The sequence below is a fragment of the Pocillopora verrucosa genome, chromosome 6 (genome assembly GCF_036669915.1).
Source record: "Pocillopora verrucosa isolate sample1 chromosome 6, ASM3666991v2, whole genome shotgun sequence".
Taxonomy (NCBI): domain Eukaryota; kingdom Metazoa; phylum Cnidaria; class Anthozoa; order Scleractinia; family Pocilloporidae; genus Pocillopora; species Pocillopora verrucosa.
This window is the reverse complement of record NC_089317.1, coordinates 9,931,915-9,958,319: the sequence shown is the minus strand read 5'-3', so window position 1 is coordinate 9,958,319 and position 26,405 is coordinate 9,931,915. Positions and strand designations below refer to the sequence as shown.

The 26,405-nt window shown below is 38.6% G+C and overlaps 1 protein-coding gene across 3 annotated transcripts; it reads right to left on the bottom strand.

Moving 5' to 3' along the window:
- Positions 1-47: 47 nt before the first annotated feature.
- On the bottom strand, positions 48-26,405 carry LOC136282023 (fibroblast growth factor receptor 1-like). 3 transcript variants are annotated; one of them, XM_066169158.1, is made up of 18 exons: positions 25,759-26,405; positions 24,649-24,792; positions 23,364-23,467; positions 22,952-23,016; positions 22,660-22,856; positions 20,972-21,079; positions 20,114-20,132; positions 19,619-19,658; positions 18,810-19,083; positions 17,434-17,544; positions 17,142-17,332; positions 16,869-16,991; positions 16,676-16,746; positions 16,340-16,380; positions 15,939-16,035; positions 15,538-15,637; positions 1,431-1,507; positions 48-164 (listed from the first exon to the last, which is right to left on the bottom strand). In XM_066169158.1, exons 1-18 carry the CDS (start codon positions 26,327-26,329, stop codon positions 143-145), a joined length of 2,355 nt encoding a protein of 784 aa, XP_066025255.1. In that variant the 5' UTR covers positions 26,330-26,405; the 3' UTR covers positions 48-142. The 3 variants fall into 3 exon arrangements, with proteins under 3 accessions (XP_066025255.1, XP_066025257.1, XP_066025256.1); XM_066169160.1 differs by lacking the exons at positions 48-164; positions 1,431-1,507 and adding an exon at positions 1,544-2,208; XM_066169159.1 differs by lacking the exons at positions 48-164; positions 1,431-1,507 and adding an exon at positions 14,597-14,987.

The window sequence follows — 26,405 nt, the reverse complement described above, 5'->3', positions numbered from 1 at the left end:
TATATATATATATGTATACCTTCACAATCTGCCATATTAGATGATCTGAAGTAACCTTCTTTACACGTGCAAACCAGCTCTGCCAGTATTAGATGCTGAATTTTCAGGACAAGGTACACATTTTGCATTACCAACAGAATCCTTATAGAAGCCTCTCTGACACTCTTAAATGAAACAATGTAGAAATTCATCAACATGCCTTTCCTTCAGAGCCAAAAGAATATCAACTGATATTCTCCTGTTCAGAACACATCAATTAATGACCCTCTAACGCGCTTTTAGGCAAAAAATTACTGCCATGCAAATGACTACTACTCTATGACAGAATCGGAGACACATTTTGATAACCTTGGCAATAGTCATCAGCAGAGGCTTGGTTCCCCAGACAATTCTTTTTGTCTTCACTCCTTACGACTCTCATAATGACCGTCATTCAGGTTTTTTAATAACATGCGTCTATAAATTTAATGCACACCTCTAACCTGGGGTTTTCAGACCTAAATACCAAGACATGAAAACAAAGACCGAAAACGAAGACGCTAAAATCAACACCCGCATTTTTGCAAAACCAAAAAAGGAAATGAAGAATCGACCAACAAAAATTGACAAATGGGGGGGGGGGGGGGGGAAGGGGGGCCAGGATTTATGAATTGGAAGACCTGTATTTTTTATGAACATTCGAAAATTTGCATTTTTTTCTTCGTAGCCCAGGTCGAAATTAAACTTATTCTCCCTGCACAGCTGCACTTCTCATAAATATAGATTTATTTATCTACGTCCACCGCTTGAATTTATATGAACATGTGATGTATGACCAAACGGTCCATGATCAAAAAAACATGATCGTTGAGAGTATAAAAACAACAGATCTGAAAAGGAAATCGAGTGTTGAGATGAGAGTATAAAAACATGAAAAAAGTTCTCTATTGCTCTTATAAATATTTCTTTCCAATACCATAACAAATAAAGGAAAATGTTACTTATTTGCTTCTTGATTGATATGATTATAGGTCAAAACTCTCTTATTCTAGGTGACTATTTTTTCTTCAGCTCAATTTTTTTGCATATAAGATGTGTCTTATCTTAACTAAAAATACAATAAATGCCTGGACCAAACCCATGGGAAATTATCATTTGTGTGAGTAACGTAGAGGCTTGAGATGGTTTTAAACCACCTACTGTACATCACCTGGGCATGTGCTGGTTTCCCTGAGCTCATATTTTCTCTCACAAAATCCCCTGTCCACATTTATTTGGATTTCAAACGCCCATCATCTTCATTTTCCAATTTTTTTTTAACCTCTACCTTGATTTCCTTGATAAGCGGGGATTACTATTACAAAATATGTATAGATGTACTAGATAGTGACAAAGTTAATGTTTGATACTACACGTTTTACGACATGGGCTATCGAAATCAAGTAACTCACCCCTGCTCCGCCTTTACTTTCTTTAAAGGTAGTCCAGTACCAAAGGTCTGGTCCAGTCGGTTCCTCCAAAAGAGTTTCTGCAGAGAAATGTTATAACCTATTTGGTAATAAAGTTCGGATATAACACCCACTATCATTGGTTGGAAGAGCGTGTTTTATCAGAGTACAAAACACGGAGCTGAACAAAATCTGTCACGCTATCTGCTAATTTGTACAATTTCTGTTCATCAGCTCGGACTTCTCTATATAGCTTTTTTCCGTTCACTGAAAGTAAATTTCGGAACAAGCGAGCCGGCAAGTAGCAAAAGAAGAACCAAACAAAAGTTTATAAACATGTCAAGCGCGGTAATTAACATTGCCATAACGTGAGCGGAGACGAAAATCACTAAAGAAAAAACTTAATGGACTGTCGGAGTATTTAAATTGGAAAGCTCAGTTAGATCGTAAGATTACGCACGGCAATAAAACTTCAACCTCAGCTGACACTCGTATAGTATGAATAATTTCGTGTTTAAAAACAAAACAGAATCAAACAGGAATGATGAAAAATACAACCAAACTTGAATAGCTGTTAAAGTTTATACAAATCATGACGGTGTCAGAGCGACTGCCATAGTGCTGTGGTCCATCGCGCTCATCAAGGCAATCTCAGGTGACATCGCAAGGAAGCAAGCCTCAGAAATTACGTCGGCCGCACTTTGATGCCTCTAGTGGCAGGCCTTCTCAGTCACAGCAGCCGAGTTTTAGAGCGCTGTCACCTCGAACAATCTTCATGTTCCTGTGAATCAGATGTCGTTCAGTCAGAAAAGAAATGCTTTGAACCGTTTGTTTTCTAATTGTCATGTGAAAAAGTTTGAGTGTTTTTATAAGCTACGATTCGGCCGGATTTCACTGAACATTTCACTTTCAGATTCTGCATTAACATTAAAAAGCTTCAGGCAAAAGTGTTAAATTCGACCTGCTGAAGTTTCCAGTTTGTAAACCATCAGTCCGGGATGATTATCAGATTTGATAACCACGTGACGTCACAACATGGCGACCATAATGCTAATAATAATATATTTATTTATACAGCGCAAATTCAACATACGTTTTTAAAATGCGATTTACAGTCAAAATATCTAAAAACAAATAAATACAAAACTATGTGATAAGCTAAAAGTTATAAAAAGCTAGTAATAGTTTTAAAATGTAAAATACTAATTTAAAGATGCGATCCTAAAAAGATGAGTCTTGAGCTTTTTCTTGGAAGTATTAAGACTGTGCTCCACTCATATCTATTGGCAAGGAGTTCCAAAGACGAGGGGCAGCAGCAGCAAACGCACGGTCACCAAGAGTTGGCAAGGTTATTGTAGCTAATGATGTTAGTAGGATTGTGTTCTTAGATCGTAGTCCATATTTGGAGTTCTGTTGAGAGAGACCTCCTAATATATTCTGCTGCTGCTCCATAAATAGCCTTATAGGCTATAAGGATTATCTTAAAGTTAATTCCATGCTTAAAATTTAACCAGTGAAGTTCCGTTAACAAGGGGCTAATGTGACAATATCTAGATGCTCTATACACCAGTCTTGCGGCAACATTTTGAACGCGTTGCATTTTAGATATAAGACAATTAGGTAATCCATACAATAGAGAATTACAATAGTTGAGGCGGCTCGTCAAACCCATGTATTAAATTCTCCGTGATTCCTTAAGCTAAGAATTTTCTTATCCTGCTGATATTATGGAGGTAAAAGAAACCTGTTTTGCAAGTTTTTGTAACGTGCATACTCATTGTAAAGTTGGCATCAAACCAGGCACCCAAGTTTCTGATTGCGTCTGTACTGGGGGATATACAAGAGTCTCCTACAGCCAAGTTGTCAATATCCATCTTCTTTGACTGCGCTTGAGTGCCAATAAGAATGAACTCCGACTTATCGTCGTTGATCTTGAGCTCATCTTTGATCACCCACTCCCGTACATCTTGTATACAAGCCTCCACTGCAGCAACAGCCGAATGTTGAGTGGCACGATCCCCCTGTCGAAAAGCCAGATACAGCTTCGTGTCGTCGGCATAGCAATGCACTGTGGGTATGTGTTGAGTGACAATGTCGAACAATTGACTCGCGTAGCGCGTAGATGGAAAACAATGATAGACCGATGCAGGAACCCTGCGGTAAACCAAAGTCGATGTCGAACTTGTCAGAAGTTGCACCGTCTATTACAACCTGTTGGAATCTGCCCGACAGGTACGAACTCCAATGCAGTTCTATAAAATACAAACTTATCCTCAAGACGCCGAAGCAATACCGTGTGATCGATCATATCGAATGCAGAGCCCAAGTCAAGGAAGACCAATAACGATACATGTTATCTGTTCATATTAAGTAAGATGTCATTTTGAACACGAAGTGACGCCGTCTCGGTGCTGCCGATAAGCCGATTGTAGCGCAGGGAAAAGCCCGCATGCCATAACACGAGAAACTGCTTGTTGGGCAACTGCTTTCTCTGCAAGCTTTGACAAGAATTGGAGGTTACTTACAGGTCGATATTTCTTCTCATCAAGTTCCAGACCAGATTTTTTGAGCTTGGACTTGACCAGCGCCCCTTTCCACGCATCAGGGAAATGACCCTGTTCGAGGGAGAGATTTACACTGGACGATATAGCGGGTGACAGTTCATCCAAGCACTCCTTAACAACACTGGTAGGAAGAGGATTAATTACACATGAGCACAAGTATGGCTCTGTACAATGATAGTTTCTCGGCATAGACAAGTTTCTTCCCTTGTGAATATTTCCTAAATCTGCTGGCCCCCTAAAATCCTCAGACCTTTGCCCTGACAGCCTAACTTCATCCAAACTTTGGCAACTGGGGCGATTAGCAAATGAATGACACGTACAACCGAGGCTATTTCCACATACACACCCCTTAATCTTGTTACCTTATTCTGGACATGGCATTACAAACATGGTAGATATGCTGCAAATTTTCCAGTTCCATGACTAGTTATTTCGTCTACAAGTTGTGGGAAATGGTTGGGGTGAAATATATAACAAGTATTTGCTAGTAGATGGTCAAATGAGAACTTTTTACAGATCAATAAAATTTATTGTTGTGTTCCGTGTTAATATGTTGCCACAACTCCACCTTCCATAAAAATCATTTATTTGCAAACATGAGAGAATACCATCTAGAACTTTTCAACCTCATTATTGTGGCTAATAACAACATCAACTTTAAAACTAAAGAAAAAACTTGATCGATAATTTGAATTCATTTCTGTTATGTACAAATGAAATCCTAGTTTTTTTCCAAGGTTTCTACAAATATCTTCGTGGACAAATTTTAAGTCTCTCTTCATCATCAAGTTTTAATTATGATATTCTATTTCTAGCTTGTCTTCCTTTAAGTCAAAATTTCGCAGCGCGAGAAACATGACAGAAAACTTTCGTTTTTCAGTAGCGAAGATCATGGACAGTTGGTTTGAAGACACTGACATTAAATGCAATTCCGGCAGATATTATCAAATTAATAACAGAAAAAATCTCAAAGAGAAGTCCTGTATTTCCAGCCAGAGGACAGTTAAAAGTGATTCTTCTTATTAATTTCCTACGCCTATCAAAGGAAGTTGAACGCTAAAGAAAAAACAATGGAGCAAGCGGTCATGCCTTGCAACTTCAAGAGAAGATATATGAGAAGCCCATACAATTCTGCGTATTGTTCTACGAAACCACAATTCTCATCGACTGGTGATGTCTTTACTCGAAGTCGTTTAGTTACCCTCTCCTTTAATTTTGGCTCATTTTCCCCAACCGAAATTATTAGTCACGCTTAAAAGAATATAATTGCAACTGATACTGACATCAAATACTGCATGTGACTAAAAAGAGCTCCGCTTTTAGGCTTGACGAAATCTATATATTACGTGAATGGAACTGTATTTCAGTTTCATATTAATCACTTGGCGGAAATCCAGTTAAAGTTGTTTTGAAGCGAAATACATAACAGCCTAAAAATATCTGGTCTGTATCCAGACATATGAAACATAAGAAGTAGAGAAAGTTGATGCTGCCTCAAAAATAGGTCATTTACGTTGATCCTTCGAGCTTATTAAGCTCCAAATTCGCATGATATCTAAATTACCCTAATTTACGCTGGGAAAGGTTGAAGTATCAACTGAAACGCCCTTCTCAAAGATTGAGTATTTAGTCAAAGTCCATCGTCTAGAATACACAACAGTTATAACATCGATTCTTGAAGGGCGCTCTGACCTCGCCTTCCAGTGATAAACGGAGAGAAGAAATGTAACCGCCTTTAATAACATTCTACTTCTTTCATTTAACACGGGTAGCTTACATAACGCTCAAAAGTGTGGCACGGAGAAGTTCGACTCTGTTTCAGGCGTTTGGTCAGAGTCGCACGAAGTTCAGGATTTACCGAAGCCATATAACAATTAATTGTGGTAAAATGCAAAAACATGTTTCTTATGAATTTTGTTTGGCTCGGCCGCTTGAGTGGCTTTCGCATCAGAGTCGTGTAGCGCGGCAGAACTTGTCGAACTGACTGCCTGCTGAACATAATTAAAAGGTTCATTCTAGGAATAAAATACCTTTCAGTCGTCCATGCAAACTCTTACCTGCTTCTCCTGAAACTTCGCGCAAAATAGCGATTAGCCATAGAACTAAAGTTGCACGGAATAACTTCATCATCAAGGTTTAAGCGATTAGTGGTCACATGAGACATATTCATAAAGAGTCAAAAGATGACACCTGGGCGAGGCCGGAAGACCAGTATGCCCAAATATGATTACCATACAGATAAGGTCTGAAACAGTAACCACAGAACTGGGTGGAGCAGGCGATGTGCGCACTTTGGTTACGTTGCATCATAGACGTAAAAGGAAAGTAAGTCATTTGCATCCTGCGGCAGTCGTAAGCGTGTGAACGTCTTTTGTGGCAGCGAGAATAGCGTGAATACATGGAATGTAACAGAGATTCACTGTTTGTTGCCGATCATCCGAAAGCTAAAATGTCTTGACGGGCCTGCGCGACTCCAGACGTTCCTTCGTGACAAATTCATTCTAAGGAGGCACTTGACGAGTTTCAGAAAGAATCTAAATTGTAGTTTTGCTGAGAATCTATTCCCATATGACAGCAGTTACACCCACAGCCGATGGTTGTATAAATATTAAAGTCAGAAATTTCGTTCCTAGACGAAAGATATTTAACTGGGAATCGACCCTTGACGTACAAACACACTACAAACACCGAAAGACCTTCCAATGCACGAATTTTTATACGTTTTATCCATCAGGCGCAATAAAGAATTCGTAAAAGGAGAAGTGCTGCATCTCTTAGGAACGAATTCGTCCCGCTTTACATTTAATAAAAAGCGTACAGAGTTTCAAAATATGCATAAAGAGTGGAGGATACCCAGATGACAGTTTGGGAAATATATCTCGGGAGTTATTTCTACCGGTGAGAAAGATTAGATTGGGAGCACAAAGAAGAAAATAATTTTTTTTTGCACAATCTCGTCCGGCTTTGCCTAACATAAAGAACTTACGAATAAGGAAATATCACCTTAAAACTGATCGCACTAATGAGAATTATTACAAAGATCGGATATGACGCGCGCTATCATTGATTGAAAGAGCGTGCTCTAACAGGGTTTATAATAAAGTTCGGATATAACGCGCACTGTCATTGGTTGAAAGAGCGTGCTCTATGAGAGTATAGAGCATAGAGCTGAGCTAAAGCTGTTACGCTATCTGCCAAACTGTACTATGTTCGAGCTTTTCCGGGACTTCTTTTTAGCTTTTTTCCGATAATTGAAAGTGAAATTTCGGAACTGAAGCGAGCTGACTATGATCATGCTGAAGTCCATCGCGGCTCGCTCATCATGGCGATCTCCGGTCATCACAGCAAGCCTCAGAAACTACATCGGCCGCCCTTCGAGTGAAAAAATAAGAGTTTGCTCTGATATCCTTTCCTATGCGTTGAGTGGAAAGTCACATCTGTCATTGCAGCCGAGTTTTGCGACGCTGTCATCCCGAGCGATCTTCATGTTCCGGTGAATTTGGCTGTCGTTCATTAAAAAAACACTCGCCCTGAACAGTTTGTTTTCTACCTTGTCATATGAAAAATCTCGCGTGTTTTTATGAGCCATAATTCGGCTGAAGTTCACTGAACATTTCACTTCAAGATTCTGTATTAGAGCCTTAAAAACTTTAAGCAAAAGTGTTAAATTCGACCTACCGAACTATTTTAGTTTGTAAACTATCGCAGAAGGTGAACTTTGATGGTTTGACACTTTTGACAGCTTTAGTCTTGTACAGCCAATCAGATTATTTGAACCATTCTAACAGGGATTCTGATTGGCTTATTGTAGCGTGCTTTATGAGAGTATAGAGCATGCTGACGACACTGTTGTTCGCTTTGGAAATAAAGTTTGTTTTGAAAATTGAAAGTAATGCTCGGGGAATTTAATGGATTCTTTATTATAAAACAAATAGAGAAGCCTTGGCTGTGCTCTGTTCTGTTATAAAGCACTTAGGAAGCGGCTAAAGCACTCAAGAAATGGGGAGAAACACTCGACTACGTCTCGTGTTTCTCCCTACATTTCTTGAGTGCTCTAGCCGCTTCCTAAGTGCTTTATAACAGAACAGAGCACAGCCAAGGCTTCTCTATTTGTTAAATAAAACATAGAACTGAGATGAAGCTGTCACGCCATTTGCCAAACTGTGCTACGGAACACGCGAGCCGTCAAGTACTGAGCAGCAGAAGAACCAAACAAAGGTTTGTAAACATATCGAGCGCCACACTTACGTTATTATAACGTGAGCAGAGAGAAAAATCCTCGAAGAGAAAACGAAATGGATAGTCCGAGTTTTGAAGGTTTTCATGATCGCTTAGATTGGTTACCGTTTAAATTACAAATAATAATAATAAACATAAAATACAGCTAACACTCCGATAGTATATATAGTTTCGTGTTCAAAAACGACACAGAACAAAACGGGAGTGATGAAAAATATAGCCAAACTGTCATAATTGTTAAAATTCCTAGTTATCATGACGGTGTCAGAGAGACTCAGCGATCATGCTGAAGTTCGTCGCGGTTAGCTGATTCTGGCGATCTCCGGTCATCAGAGTGAAGCAAGTCTCAGAAATTACAACGGCGGCCCTTCGAGTAAACAACTAAGAACTTGCTCTATTATCCTTTCCGATGCGTTGGGCAGAAGGCCACATCACAACAGCCGAGTTTTACGGCGCTTTTATCGCGAGCGCATTTATCGCGAGCAATCTCTATGTTCCAGTTTCTAATTGTCATGTGGAAAAAACTCGCGTCTTTCAATTCGGCCGGATTTCACTGAACATTTCACTTCGAGATTCTGTATTAAAAAACTGAAAGGACTAAAAAACACCGGGCATAAATGTTAATTTCCACCAGCCGAATCATTTTTTTCTGTTGGAAGGTGTTACAGATAGAATCTTGCCTATTCCATCTAAAAACCACGTTTTCCATTGGAATCTATTGGTGTGCATTGGACTTGTATGGAGTCATGTACGATGTCGCCTTGCACTATATAGAGTATTCATAGATCAAGTGAGTCCTTTCATTGCTCTACTTCAACCGTCCTTTATTCAATAGTATATTTACCATACAATCACCTAAAAATGGTAACGCTATGTAACGCAATAATAATAGGCCTTTAGTGGCCCTAACCGGTCTCAAACACTAGCGCTAATAAAAACACGTATAAAAACATCAATACCGTTGGAAAGCGTTTTTATCAGGGCTGTTAAATTAGGTTAAAATGGCCATCCAAATATTTGAGAGGCTTCAAATTATGACGTAAAGCAAATTAGATCTTAGAAAAACCGGTCTCAAATTCCATACCAAACAACGTTGCGTTTGTCCTTGAATTCCAACTGAGCAGCGACAAATACGAGCAAAACATACTTCTTCCGATTCTGTGTGAGTCAAATTACGATAAAGTATGGTTAAAGGAAAAAGATATAGCCTAACTTTGAAGGATTGTTTTGTCAAAATCTGCCGCTTTCTGCCTTTTCACTTTCTGATCACGCTTCCACAATGAAACGTAATCAGGGTGCGCACACTGCCTGGGCTGAAATGCCAAGTAAGGGGAGGGTAAAAGCTCATAGGTGTGGTGTACACATGACCCACTCCTTATTTGTGACACTTCAAACGTGCCAACGATCTTTGTGCGGTTCATTAATATCTGCGGCCTTGGTTGGGCTGTACAAACGAGAGAAAAAAACGGTAGTCATCTTACAATAGGTGTTCCTCCCATGGCACGTTTTAACATGTACTACAGGGCTCTAGATTTTCTATACACAGTCGAAAGGGGCAGGGAAAAAAATCCCTATTGTTGAGTTCCTCTTGCTTCAAAGCAGAAAGTTCGCTCATCCCTGATTCGGTCAGTTTGAAAATAGGACTTTCAAAAAAAAAAACCTCATTGTAGTTATAACTTCAGCTGAAACTCTCTGATAAATTCCCCGAAAACTGATGTAAAAGAGAGAATATGACGTATTCCTGATGTTCCGAGACTTCGCATAAGAAAAAATGACCGCTATCTTATAGTTGGTGTTCCTCATCGGCTTCATCTTGATGTTCATGGAAACTATATTCCAATGCAGTTGCATTTTTCTATACGCAATCTTAAGCGGCCGGTGACGATCAGTGTTATCTTGGCCAGTTCTTCTTGCCACGAACTAGAGTACCCATTCAAAGCGGAAATGGGTTCCCTAACAGTGGATGCCGCTCAAGACTTCAACGCCCCATCGTGGTCACCAACGGAAAATATAATTATTGATTTTTTCGTTGCTGTACAACACAATAAAATTTATCAACCTGACATAAAAAATTTGAGCGAAAAACAATTGTTTAAGAGGCTGTCTCTCTTATTTCCACCCGGTCAATTTTGCGTCAAAAATAATTTTGCCTGAAACTCTGTTAACAGAAAGACTTTACCTAGGAAAGAACTTAATTAGATTTGGTTTGATTCGAAATAATTTTCTGACTGCATTACGGGCCATAATTATTTCCCAGTCCGTAGGGACCGTCGCAACGTCTCGAAAATTGAAAAATAGGCATATTTTGTAACGTTGTAAAATATTTGATTCGCATAGTTAAGCCACAGAATTTATATCAGATTGCTTGAAAAACCTTTCTAGTTTTCCATGAAAGTTAGAATTTGCCCTCTCAACATATTTGAAAAGGCAAATTTTAGCATATTCTGACCACTAGAAATCGCCATCGGCCAATGGCCGTAAATAACCTTGATTTAGACGCTAAGTTTTGGGATTTGGGACCTGGTTGACGATTCTATCCTACACAGCCGTTAAGTTTAGACCTTTATAGGCAAAAATATGCAAAAACCCCTGTACGTTTTCGATTTTTCAAAAGTTATGACCGTTTGAATCAGCACATGTACGAGCATTCGCGATTTTTTCGCCTACACCAAAATCGAACCACTGGAGCAGATTTCGTCATAAATACAGCTTACCCGCTTTGCAGCCCGGCTTCATGGCTCACTTCAGAATTTTTCTAATAACCAAATTGGTGAAATCCATGATAACTTCAACAAATAGCTAGGTATTGCCTTCGAAAAGTAGGCGGCATCCATCGTGATTCGTGGTATCAAAACAAATGCCGGAATTGGCCACATTTCGCGGTGAATCACCCATTTTACATCGCTGCAGAGCTGAATTTTTTCCAAAATCAGAATATAAACTCTCCATGTCTGGAAGCTGAGGGAGAAATGAAGGTTTTAGGCTTCTGAAGAGAAGAAATAATCGCTTTAATTTAGATCCAGTTCGATGTTATACTGTTCTCACAAAGGTCCGCACAAAAGAGAAGACCGCTGATAGCTTGTGCCGTACGTTGTGCTATATGGTTTTGTTTTGCATCCCAAGTAATATTTGGGCAGAAAAATTTTGGATGAAAAGAATAAATGCTTTTACCTGGAGTTTGATATCATATAATTAATAAATCAATTTCAAATATCCTGAGCTTGCTTCTCTCGGTTCCGCGTCGATTGTGTCCACAGAACAGCAACCTGTCAATAGCCGGAGAAATCGGCTACCAACGTGTTAAAAACTTGACACATGCTTCGTATGAACAGATGTTATAAGTGTTGCTTTTGGTAAATTTTCAATCGATTTTATCAAAACATTTCACTGAGTACTAGATATTATAATATATTACACTTTAACAACGCCGTCAGAACTTGATATCGGAAGTAAAGGTAGTTTGTATCTGTAGAGCATATTCTACACTTTCAGCCACCGTATAAGACATTGTTTACATAAGTCTACTGAGAAACACACTGACAATCACTAATCACGTCCAACAGTTTGTCTATGAGGATCTGTTTTTTGTCTCTCAATTTTACAGGGATCTCAAAATGACTACAGATGGCTCTCAACAAAACCACATTGAATTTCTGAAGTGTGTTATTGTGGTAACGTTCACAGAGGTCCTACGTATCGTAGCAGATTGGATGTGAGACTTTGATCTCTTTGTAAACTTTTTCTACCAGATCTTATCTCTGGGAATTTTCCTGGACGCATTGGATATCTTCCTCCTCATCCAGTGATGTCCCGATCACACCCTGATCTTTTTGCCGCATTGCTGCTAGCCGGGAGAAAAAGCTCTGAACTTGGCTCTTTGTCAGCCACTGTTCTCTAGTGAACAAACGTGCATTTGATTCATTTTTCGCATTTCGCATGTCCACTGCAACTTGGGCGGGGTCGGCCTTTCGCCCAGTTCTTTCGCCAAGTGTAAAACGTGCCGTTAGGTATTCTTTTACCTTCTCTGAAAATCTAACGCTGCCCCTTGGTTTGCTTACGGCCCATCCTGTTCGTAAAGACGAGTGGGGCGAAGTATCCACGGGAGAAGTGAGTGGTGTACTAGAATCTAACGAACAGCTCGAACACTCGATACCATCATACTGGCTTTTACCTGCTGACTGTATGCTTTCCAACGTCCAGGTGCAGCTCCAGCTGCAAAAAGGTTTCGAACACTTCAACACATCCAAACACAGAGCATTCAAACAATGGCGTTGTACTCTCTGTTTCCTTGCTACCCTTTGAACGACGCTTGACCACACGTTTTTCAGGAGGATCATAAAACCCTTGAGATTCTATGGTTTGAAGGGACGTTTGACCTTGGTGCTTGATATAAATTACGTCATATGGAATGTACTTCCCTTTACCGATGCCATAACATTTCCAAACTCTCAGACCGATATCTCCATATTCGAAGTTGTGGAAGTTACTAAAATGCTCAATCTTATTTATACAGAGAGTGTTCTTTGATTCGTCTACTATTCTTACTGCAGCTGTTGTTCCCTTCACTGGGTGATTCGTCAATGCGTATCCTCTGTCCAATGAAAGCTTTAACAACCTCGCTGAAGACTCGCTACAGACTGAAGCCTCTCTGGTTTCGAAAAAGCAGTTGCATGCCATACTACACTTGCAGGCCTTCCAAAAACAATAAAGGGTCAGCGGGTTCACCCGCAATGATTCATGCGGACCTCTGTTATGCGCGATAGTGCAATCGTTCAGCTTTAAATTCCAAAACGCCAAACTTCGACACATAGATTTAAAAGTGGAGTTCTATGACTGATTCTTGAAGAGAATGCAGCTGCAATCCAAAGTTTCAACGGGACATTAAGCACGAAACATGGCTTTAGTTTTCGAGTTTAGTTCGCAACAACGAGTCAAAGAAGAGTATCGACAGATGCCGACCACTGAATTTTGGAGGTATTTGCTGGAGTTATCATAAAGTCCAGTTCACTAGTTTGGGAAGCGAGGAATATCTGAAATTTCACATAAACCCATGATTTCTCCGGCTATTGACAGGTTGCTGTTCTGTGGACACAATCGACGCGGAACCGAGAGAAGCAAGCTCAGGATATTTGAAATTGATTTATTAATTATATGATATCAAACTCCAGGTAAAAGCATTTATTCTTTTCATCCAAAATTTTTCTGCCCAAATATTACTTGGGATGCAAAACAAAACCATATAGCACAACGTACGGCACAAGCTATCAGCGGTCTTCTCTTTTGTGCGGACCTTTGTGAGAACAGTATAACATCGAACTGGATCTAAATTAAAGCGATTATTTCTTCTCTTCAGAAGCCTAAAACCTTCATTTCTCCCTCAGCTTCCAGACATGGAGAGTTTATATTCTGATTTTGGAAAAAATTCAGCTCTGCAGCGATGTAAAATGGGTGATTCACCGCGAAATGTGGCCAATTCCGGCATTTGTTTTGATACCACGAATCACGATGGATGCCGCCTACTTTTCGAAGGCAATACCTAGCTATTTGTTGAAGTTATCATGGATTTCACCAATTTGGTTATTAGAAAAATTCTGAAGTGAGCCATGAAGCCGGGCTGCAAAGCGGGTAAGCTGTATTTATGACGAAATCTGCTCCAGTGGTTCGATTTTGGTGTAGGCGAAAAAATCGCGAATGCTCGTACATGTGCTGATTCAAACGGTCATAACTTTTGAAAAATCGAAAACGTACAGGGGTTTTTGCATATTTTTGCCTATAAAGGTCTAAACTTAACGGCTGTGTAGGATAGAATCGTCAACCAGGTCCCAAATCCCAAAACTTAGCGTCTAAATCAAGGTTATTTACGGCCATCGGCCGATGGCGATTTCTAGTGGTCAGAATATGCTAAAATTTGCCTTTTCAAATATGTTGAGAGGGCAAATTCTAACTTTCATGGAAAACTAGAAAGGTTTTTCAAGCAATCTGATATAAATTCTGTGGCTTAACTATGCGAATCAAATATTTTACAACGTTACAAAATATGCCTATTTTTCAATTTTCGAGACGTTGCGACGGTCCCTACGGACTGGGAAATAATTATGGCCCGTAATGCAGTCAGAAAATTATTTCGAATCAAACCAAATCTAATTTAGTTCTTTCCTAGGTAAAGTCTTTCTGTTAACAGAGTTTCAGGCAAAATTATTTTTGACGCAAAATTGACCGGGTGGAAATAAGAGAGACAGCCTCTTAAATAACAAAAGAAAAAGACTTTGTCCAATCATTAGTTAATTAACAATCCTTTGCTTTAGAGTGCAATTCACAGAACAGCCGTCAAATAAATGTCATAAAAACACTATTATTCTCATAAATTCCTCAACAATTTTACACTGTACACAAAAATGAATATTTAGTCTGAAACATTTTAATGTTTCAGACTAAATTAAAATTAAAATTTTAATTTATATCACTTGTAAAAATATTTAAAAAATCGTGTGTCTTTTCAAGACAAAAATACTAAAAGATACACGTGAAACTAAAGGAAAGTTATACTGTTCCTCCCTTCGCTGTTAGACAGCTTGTTTTGTATTAACAAAGGATGAAAGGTTAACTTCAAATACACAGAGAAAATAGCATACGATCTCCTTGGGCTGCAAGACTTATCACTCCATCCTTTTCTCCATAACAATGCATACGCTTACACAGCAAGATCGTCAACATTAACGTAGAGTCGATCGTCGTAATTGCTTAAGTTTATCAGCCCCTGCAGAAAAAAAAGGGTTGACTGACTTTTTGTCCTTCGTAAAGAGCGTGTTGATGATGAAAATATACTTGGAAATAACCAAAATAAAATAGACATGCAACACTCGAACAACTCGTAGTCACACAATTATCACATGCATTTGACAGTGGTAGATTCTAAATTTCGATATCAGAAAAGAATAAAGAAAAAGCTAAGGAATATTTTAGTGTACCTCTCTAGAGACTAAACGAAAGGTTCGAAGCACTACAGTGGTACTAACTCAATACAACTTTGCATTTACTTTGGGTTTTCATTCTATGAACAAAACATACTCCCCTTCCGTGTTTTGTGAACAAGCTTTGGAACTTGTGCAAGGACACTGGGTGGAATCCTATTATATCATTGTTACCTCATATTTAGGTAAAGTAGCTTCAAAACTTCCATAATTTTCATAATAAACTATAATACCCAAAATCTGCTACCCTGAAGTAGACGATATTCTGCGTTTGTAATTTACCCTGCGTAAGCCAAATTGAACTTAAAACGATCAAAATTAGCTCTACAAATCTACCTTGTGCTGGTTTTCCATTTCTTTGAGTTCTTCCCTCAGATTTTCAAAAGATGGTCTCAAGTTAGGGTCGTCGTTCCAACAGTTTGTCATTATGTCATACCTAAAACACAAAGACGTCAAGGACATATCAGTATACGTTCTTACTGCCCTCAGTTAGGATGTTGTTAGGCACAAAATGTTGCAATATACAGTAGGAAAGTTTATTCCTTTCTTTATTGAACACAAGAGACAAACTCGTGATCATTGACTCATTCCAATATTTCCCCTAAGTAAGCTCATTCAGAAAGAAAAACAGGTTTAATTTTGAGCTGCATGCGCAACTGTCACGAGAAGAACTTAAATGTTACCGCTATATAAGAACGTACAAAGAAAATAACAATAACAACACAATCTTTTCATACAACTTCTCATCCACATGTTGTGGTTTAGGCATTCTGTATCCCTCCTCTAGCAACTTTGCCATTTTTTTTCCATCTTTCCCTGGATACGGTGAACCACCTAAAATAAAGCGGGTACTCTCAATACACTTCAAGGGCCTGACACTTGTAAATATATTTCTACAATATAATTCCTCCACCGTTGTTCCTTGTTTATTTGTTTGTTTGTTTGTTTGTTTTCGAATAAGTTCAGCGACTGAGGCAATCTAAGGTGGCCTGGCAGGTACAAAACACAAAGGCAAAACTGAATTCCTCAGAGAATGGTACACCATGCTTACTTCATGACCACGTATCAACACAAATGCCACTTTTGTTGACACGTTGACGCTAAACTTAATAGTCTGGTTATTAATCTCGCCACCTACCAATCGTGAAGATCTCATAGAGGAGAACTCCGTAGCTCCATCTGTAAAACAGACGAGATGCATTAAAGGAAATAAACGTTCTGGTCTATACTGTTAAAAAAGGTAAATTAAACATCTTCGGCAAAACATCGTGGGAAGCACACTAGACTTGTAATAGGAGCGGGACCTGGGCCGTTACTTATAACTCAAAGCCAGAAAGGGTATTACCACCCCTTCTAAATAGGATGCCTCCACATCTCCACATCAATTTTAAAAAAATACAATGCATAACATACATTAGACATCCAATCACTTTACCCAATTTCCTTATGGACTTTATGAAGCCCTTGTACTCACACATCACTCTTTGTAGAATATTTTCCGTACAGCAATGCCTCAATGGCAGTCCATTTAACAGGAAGACGTCCCTAAATTAAAAACCATAGAATTGGTCGGCAAAACTGAGGAAAAGATCATGATCAAGGATAAGTACAACTTCACCCACAGCAGACTGTTCAGAGATCTCTAGCAAAGAGAACAAATTCGGTACCTTAGACTTCCGTTGATAAATGCTCTCCTCTTTGACGTCTCTGGCCATACCAAAGTCTGTTACTTTGCACGTTTCTCCTTTTCCAACCAACACATTACGAGCTGCAAGGTCTCGATGGATAATCTACGACAATTTAAAAAAATCATTAATGTCAATGAATTGAGGGGTCCAGAATAATTGAACGAAAATAATGAAAAGTTATGACTTATGTCATATTTCAGCAACATATGCCAAAGTAACAGTTCAGTAACTAGAGATAGCGTTCCTACTTACTGGTATCGATGACAAATACGACATTCCATCGGCAACTTGCCACGCAAACTTCATCAGCTGCTTTGACGTCAGATTACTTTGGGGTTTGATATCCGGGTCTTCGAAGTAAGTGTCATTTAATCCACGGCTCTTTCTGAGGTATCCCAGTAGATCTCCATAGGGTACGTATTCAATCAACACCATCAATGGCCCTGTAAAGCATGGTAAACGTGAAAATGTGCTTATATTAGGCAGTAGATCTGCTCTTTGTTTTGGCTGCTTGGGCGATTAAAGTACACTTTTCCATATTTACCAGATTTCGTGACACATCCCAGAAGTTTAATAACATGAGGATGAGCATCGAGTTCCTTCATCAATCGAAGTTCGGACAACAAGTCCTTCCTGTCCGACTCAGAAGCGTGATCTGCAAGATGATCACCCAACAGCTGTTACCTTTAAAAACAATATCAGTAACTGGACCTCAGAAAATATCAGTTGATATTCTCTGACTTGCTGAATCAAAATAAGTGGCACATTTCCTTCCGAACTTTGAGCTCCGTGTTGTTTAGTGATTGAACATCCTATCTAAAATCACAAGGTTATGAAATGGTAATAGTCATGAAATATCTTTTACAAGTTTATCTTTGGAGCTCGTGTGTAAAGCTCAAAAATACGGACTGAATTGGGTCTGTAATACTCTGCAAGTAAGTATAAATTTCTATAAGTTTCAAACATTATTCTCAGTCGACAAATACAATGACAAAACCCTTCACTCCACTGCTATACCAGTATGACCATGCTTTAATGAAATTGATTTTAATTAGCTTAAGATTTGTACAAAACAATTGCTGAGCGGCATACGCTTAGCAGAGACATTTTTTCCTTTTCCCGCTGAGGTTTAATGTTGAAAGGGACCACCCTTATGTTAATTTGAATTCGGAAAAACAGTATTTGAGAATTGCTACTTTTGAAAAGGTGGGAGGGAGGAGTGTCGATTGTTGGCGAGAATTTAATTCTCTGCAAATAAACGTCTCTGTCGTTATGTTCTTGCAGGAAAAGATATAGTTCTGATAAATTTGTAAGAAAATTGTACGGCTTCAGATATCAGAGGGCGCTGCACCAGCAAGTTTCATGCTGAGGCCACGTAAGAAGCTTGTCGTGTCATGTCTCGATTACGCAGGTCTGGTCAACTCATTCATGGTCTATAAATGACTGTAAATATATGCAAATCACACAAGGGAACTACGTTTGAGGAAACGATCTGGATATGGAATCGATCCTCGTAGTTATGAACACTGCTTAAGTAGAAGAGAAAATAAGGCCCGTACAGGCCTGAACTTTTTTCAGGCGTTATTTTCACTACCACTTTAATAGTGTTCATAACTGCGAGGATCACGTCCATATCTATTCATGGTCTGTTTGATAGCTGGTTTTAAATTGTCTCACGATCTTGATCAACTAACTGAGGTACGTTTAGTTGACCGCTGATTGTACTACTGCTAAATGAACCTTACTCTCCCCATTAAGGAAGGGGTGGGGGGAGGGGAGATTAGGTTTGCCTTGCTACCTTCAGGATTGAGAAGAAGGCTGAATCTTTTGACGCTACCTGCCTAATGCTGAGTCTTTCCATGGGAGTGTTGCCGTTGGAATTTCACTGAAACACATACTATTATTTGAAGTATTTGATACCTTTCAACATCTTAACAGCCACAAGTGTCTTTGTAGGTTTCCCCTGGAGGCCCATGACTGTTGCCTTGGCAACCTGACCAAAAGCCCCTTTACCAACGACCTTTTCTAGAGTCACATGCTCTGTAGGAATCTCCCAACAGCGTGGTGATGAGTATATAGAGGTGTATTCAGTGACGGACTGGCTCGGTTGTGGACAGTTCGCCGGTGACCGATTCCTCTCATCCAATGCCATATACTGATGGCTTTGAGAAGCTTCCGCCATCTCAAGTTCAGTCTTTTGAGTTTAAAATAATAAAAGGAATCATTAACTAGGGCTACAGCGGAACGTTTTTCAAATCTACCTTCTTTTTCATTCCGTGGTTCATGTCAAAGTTTTCTTGCGAATGTGTTGCATAATATCATCATTATAATTATATAAAAGTAGAAAAATAAAATGTGCTGGCTCGTATTAAATTTTAAATTTTCTTCAGCTGTCTCCTGTAGGAATTTCATGACCACTTATGACACTATCTTCCATTCTTTGGGAGTTACTACTGGAAGTGCGATAATAAAAAATTAAAAAATAATAATATAAAGGTGCTGGCTCGTATTAAACTTTCAATTTTGTTCTTCTGTTTCCTACAGATTACACTGATGATCGTTCTGATTTGTGGTGGTCGTCTCTGTGCCCATCGGCAGAGGTAGGAAAATCCGGACTGCGCTAGGAACCAATCAGATTGAAGGATTCGTTACCGTACCCTCTTGACAAAAAAATGATATACTGTATTATACCACAATAAGGTTAAGAGTTAAATCTTAAAGCGACTTACAAAAACATTCTCTATTTCCTCAATTGTATCTCTGTTTGTCCTAAAAGTAAAAAAGAAAATCACGTTTTCGGTCGCATCCGAATTCAATCGGAAGAAGCACGTTGACGATTTGTTCAGCTAGGAAAGCAACATTTAGGCACTCTATAAGTATTAGTCTTGAAAGGATTAGTGACAACATGTCACATTTTGCGCTGCTACACTGACTCAAAAAAGGTTTCATAAAGATTAGGAACCAGGCATCTGTGCCTTTCATTGAGTGGACTAGCCCTAAGGAAAGATAATTATCTCTGAATAGTCCATTCTCAAAAGGTCTCATGAGTAGTCTTAACGACATTACGTTACGGATGCTCTGGGAAATTGACTTTAGATGAAGCTCCTGCTCTAGGCGTAACTATCATAATCCATGCTTGAAATTAACAGTTGTATACAGTTTACAATTGGTATCAAAAACAAAACATGAAATTGGGCAATACTTTATCGTTCTAAAAATCTCACCTCTCTCTTCTTCTTGTTTCTAGAACGATAAAAAAGAAAAAAGTATGAAAAATATGAAAAACGTATAGTGAGAAGATAGCAAAGAAAAACCAGCTCGAAAAGTGTGTTAAGAGAAAGTAAGAAATAATTCAAAGGCAATGCAGAATGATGCAATGCAGACATTTATTTCATTCTACACATGGTCAGTTTCAGTAGAAAGTGGTCCCCAGGTCTAGGGTTATAATTGTAATCATAGAATTATAGAACCCGATCAAACGAGAACATATAATCACGGTCGTGAATTTTTGGATATGTGTATATTTCATAAAGGCAACAGATTATAGAGGAGATTTGCCGTGTTCACCCAGCCTCACCTAAACACTCAGAGGCTTCAGTGATACTCTGGTCGGCATGCCACGTAACTGTTTCTGATTCTCAAACTACATTTTATGGCATTTGCGGGCGTTGCGCGTTATTTCGCAATATTAGGTAATCTGGCCTACACAGACTTAAACCTTGACACTGAAAATTGATATGGACACTTTCTCGTACTCCATTTTTGTTCAGTGTTATTTGCAGTGGATTTGAGTTGTATTTTCTTCAATTTTCTTTCATCGCACATTTGCCACCTTTGTTTCAGGGAATCTTAGAAGTTTAGAGAGTATTCATTTTCAATTAAAAAGTTTCATTATATCTTTTATAATATAACGGTGTTGGACAGTAATATCTTTTTTTTAAAGGGACTTATTAGAACTGTTTCGAAATCCAGTAACATACCTTATTTTTAAAAAAGGCTATAAAAAACATAAACTGTTTTCAGTTGCTTGATACCACGCGACTTTTCTTGGGGGCTAGAGTTGGCATTAATACTACTCTTACCATTTGAGTTCTTTCTCCACTTCCATACGAAAAAGACAAATATCCCAGCAGCAACAGCCAGCGCGGCAATTGATCCAACCACTGCACCAACAGTGATCCCTGTGGCACCTTGAATACAAGAGTTGAACAACGTATGAAATATATGCCTCCTCAAACTAAATTATGGCAATCCTCCGCTTAACCGTTTTAGTCATGATGCCTTTTTCTACACATAACTTTTTATTTAATTCGTGACAAATTACTTAAAAGAAGGGGTTTAACTAAGTGTGAGAACCAAATTACAGGTATTTTTTTCCACCCATACCCTAACCTTACTTACTCTTTAAGATGTTTTAAAAGCAATTTGAATAACGAACCAACCAAACAAATGAAAGTTCTTTGTTATAAACTGCACTACAGCTGTTAACTACTTGATAAAAGTTTTTTTCTTTACTCTTCAAGGCTTATTTCTAGGATTCATGCAGTCTGTATGCAGTTTATAAGTTTACACGCAGGCACTTTCACGATCATTTCTCTAGCATAACTGTGCTGTATGTGTTGTGAGAATTTTAAGTAAAGTAATATACGTTGGATTTTGAGTCCAAATGTTTGCTCTCTTATCTAGTTGGTAACGATTGTGTTAAAAAATTTCTTACATTCTGCCGAAATTAGAGCATCGGGCAAAATGCCTATTGTTCTCGCGACATTTACTTCCAGTAGCGAAAAAAAATTAGATATTTGTAATATTAGCGGAGAAGCGTACACCGTTCGATTTTTATTGAATGAGATCTTGCACCCTTCCTCCCATAGGGAATACTGCTTCAGCCCATTAACTTCTCAGATCGAAGTTAAGAAACAAAGGCCTCGCAAGTTATTGTTTGAGCTTTTTATCATGCTCTACCCAAGGGCATATCCCTTTCCCACCCTGCAGCCCTTAGCTCTTGTGGTGTTATACAGAATGTAACGGTATAATCTAACCGACAGAAAAACACTCAATCCCACAAACTTAACTACTTTATTAAACAGCGAATAATGTTCTTAACAAGGAGCGACTCCTAGAAGCAGTACAATATTTATCGTAAATAAACTTAATTAAGCCCGCCACAGTCTATACCCTAGATCACCACTGACACAATCTCACTGCTGTCGCCAAAGTTCCTTGAAATGAGCAATTTTCCCTAGTAACTCTCTCTCGGTAGAGCTTTCAAAACAGTCGTCGCTCCGACAACAACAATTACTCCTACTACTACATAAGTGAGTCTTTATATATATTCATAAAGTGTTCTGGAACATTCTTGAAGCTTACATAACCTTTTGAATAGTATTACATAGTAAATGCGTGACTTGATAAAATATTCTGGAAAGTTCTATAGTATGCAAATCAGTATGACTAAGCAGTCTGGAGAAATCAAGAAGTATATATTTACAATAATTACTCATAACAAGAATGATCTAAGATGTATATGTATGATGTTTTAAAAGATCAATACAACCAAGTACATCAACATGGATACCATAAACAAGAAGAATGTTCCAAATAGATGCTGAACATACTTGTGCAGTGTGCATAATGTGTGTGTGTGTGTGTGTTCCGCTTGAAAGTGATTAAATCTCATTCCATGATTAACCACTCCAATTGAAGCATATCATGGACTAAGATTTCTGCTACCAATGAACTGTGATGTTTGTATCGAAGGATTAAAACTTACTGCCAGGTGACGTTATTGTTCCTGCTTCAGTAGTTCCAGTTTCCAAGTCAATTTGCAATCTTGTCCTTTTTATAGCACTCATAGTGAAGTCTCCAAACTTCCCATCTCTGGAAGCATTACGAAGTACTATTATAACATCTTGCTCTTTTACTTTGGAATCGATTATGAGTGCAAGGTAAAAAGTTGCACTTTCACACCTTGATTAAGACAAAAAACGAGGGTCATTACAAGGCGAAGTGCCTTAGAAACCGGAAAATTATAATTCATTTGCTGATCCAGGCAATTTACAAACCTGATGTTACTTTTCAACTGCACACTTTTGAAACCTGCAAATCTCCAAGCAAAAGCGTCTTCCATCTAAAGAAGGAACAGAAAAGTGAAACTGAATAGGAGTTCGAGGAGTTCATCCAGCACCTTAAACACCAACACACAATCAGATAAACATATGAATGTTCACCGACATTGAGAATATCACTAATTTGTCATGAAAAACCTCTTTTATAAACGTTCATGGCATGCCCATGCAAGCGCTGAACAGGCTCATCTGGAATTTTTTAGTTCATTAAAATAGGTCTCTATTTCTTTTGATAGCCGGCCATTATCGCACGACAGCCAAAACTAAAATTTTAACTGTATGCAACGGCAGAAATAGAAGAAAGAAATAAAGATATAAATAGAAATATTGCTCTAAACAAAATGGTTACCACTTCCTTGAGTCTCGTCAGTAATGAGGATATGTCGTATTTCCCATCAGTACAACCTTCACTGGTGATGACCATGGTTATGTTAATCAGTACTTTTACCATGACTGTACATGTGAATAAAAAGACACTGCAATTAGACACAAATGAACGTAGACTTGTTGATATTTTGTGACTTCATTGCATATCATGATTAACATTTCATTTCCCGCACTAAAGTAAATACCATTATCTAGAATGTAAACAGGGACTAAGAGCCGACCGCTTTCACTGAGGAGTTAAAAATGTAGCAATCAGGTTATCCAAGAAAATTTTCAATTGAATATGCTCTTAATATGTTGAAAATGGCATCAAAAAGGACTGTATTTTTTAAAGTTTCAAGGGGAAGCATGCCCTTTCACCTCTATAGGAGCTTCTACAAGAATAATTTGGGCATGATTTTCTATCAAGAGAGGTTCTTAACTACACTAGTCTGGTTTCTTGCTGACATTTACACGCATGATACATGTAGGTTACTTTATCACAATAACATCATGGAGCGGTTATTTTTGGGCAATGTCGGCGATGAAGTCGCAAAAAACGGCAGAAGAGAGTCATAAAAAACCCTCGTGGGTTTATTGTGCTACAAACACAGATGGCTTTCTCTCTCGGCTCTGGAAATAGATGAGTTATTCTTGCTTCTTATCAAAACAAAATATTTTTACCCGATACAATAAATCATTTATTGACCAACCTCGTTCGATCATGATGGCTGGATATTACCCTTGACCGAACCGTTGGTCAATATTCCCTCTTTGGGAGCTGTTGCGCAAAGCGATTAATTGCCACATGCCATGCGACACACCTTTGTCTATTCTTTATCGGTTATAGTACCTGGTTTAGTTTTGTTAGTGCTTTCGTAGCATGAACAGTGTTTTGTCAAGTGGTGTTGTTTTTCTCGCCTACCCACCCGTTTCTTGTTAAGGCCTTTCAGGTGAGGTGGCAGAGAGATTTCGCTTCCTCGTTTGCTCCAATTTTATTATTCTAGGAAATAGACTTCTCTCATAGCCAAAACAGACTATGCTGTTGTTGTGTTGGTGGTGGGAGGAATTACGCATATATCCTGATCGATGTTTTTTAAGCATTAAGTAGAACGTAACACCGGAGAGCCTTTTGTTCCTTTGAACAATTTGAATTTTCATAGACAAAATCGAAATGATCCTCTTTAGGCCTTAGGACTCTTATTAATTGATAATGATTAGGAAAAGACCAAACACTAATATATATATATATATATATATATGTATACCTTCACAATCTGCCATATTAGATGATCTGCTGTAACCTTCTTTACACGTGCAACCAGTTCTGCCAGTATCAGATGCTGAATTTGCAGGACAAGGCACGCATATTGCATTACTAACAGAATCCTTATAGAAGCCTCTCTGACACTCTAAAATGAAACAATGTGAAATTTCATCCACATGCCTTTCCTTCACAACCAAGAGAATATCAACTGATATTTTCCTTTTTAGAAAAAATTAAAGTAATGACCCTCTAACTTGCTTTACAAGGCAAAAAATTCCTTCCATGCACATGACTATTGTCATTGACAGAATCTGAGACACATTTTGATAACCTTGGCACTAGTCATCACCGGAGGCTTGGTTACCCAGAAAACTCTTTTTGTCTTCACTCCTTATGACTCTCATAATGACTATCATTCAGGTTTTTGAACAACATGCGTCCGTAAATTTAATATAACCCCTAACCTGGGGCTATCAGACCTAAATACGAAGACCCGAAAACGAAGACCCGAAAATCAATACCCCGTATTTTTGCAAAATCAAAAAAGGAAATGAAGAATAGACCAATAAAAATTGACAAATGGAGGGAGGGGGGGGAAGGGGCAGGATTTATATATTATTGATCAGGATTTATTAAGTTTTGCATTTTCTTAGTAGCCCAGTCGAAATTCAACTTATCTCCCTGCACAGTTGCACTGCTCCTAAGAGTAAATCAGTCCGGTGCTGATTTGTGATCAGAGATTTTGAATGTAACGGAGCCAATAGATTAATATATCCATCTGCGAAAAAACCAAGACAAAGCAAAAAGAAACGGTACTTTGCAAAATGGTACTTTGCAAAAAGGGGTTCTTTGTCCTTGGGTCTTCGTTTTCGGTTCCTATGTCCTTGACTATTTATTTATCCACGTCCACCGATTGAATTTATACGAACATGTGAAGTATGACCAAACAGTCCATTTTCATGTAAGTTATGCATCGAAGCTTCTATAAGCTTTTTATCAAACGATGAACAAATGTTGTGGTCATTTAGATGTTTAACCATTTGAATGATTAAATATCTGTTTTGGACCCAACGCTTCGGAGGCAAATCCAGGTTTTAAGTGCAGCACTAACCTTTGCAGTTGAAAGATCCATTTGTCAACTCATAACCATAATTGCAAAGGCAGGTCGAGTTATCTGTAATGTTCCACTCCCCATTACTAAGGCACACGCCAAATAACTTTTTGTTGTTTTTCGTAATCGAGTTAGGATCTGTACATTTTCCTTCTTGTTTGGTTAAATTGCTTTCATTTGCTGGGGCAACTGTTCTTGAAAATCTAACCATTTTGGAAGCGACCGTTTTAGAGCAGAAATGATATCTCACAACAAACTTTCTTATTGTCAAGCAGGCTCCTTGGTCTAGTAATGCTAAATAAATTCCCTTTGCTTTTGTCAATATTGACCCATAAAATATTTCTCTGGTGCGCTTCCCAGGTGCAGGTAGAGTTTTGGGAGTTATAACAGTTTCTTTGTGGAAATTTAGTCGTCTTGGGTCTGAATGAAACTCGTAATCAGTATGATAAGAATACAGAGAGAAGTTCGTTCTGCAGAATGGCCCCACGTTAGCTATGGAGCAGTTATAGAGGATATAGGTCACTTCAATGTCGAGTCGTGTAGCATTCTTGATGTTAATGAACTCTGTCATTAACCAGTTCTTTGGTTCCTCAATCGTGCCATAAATATCACAGACTGTGTAGAAAGGCGCTTTAGTTGAAGGATGA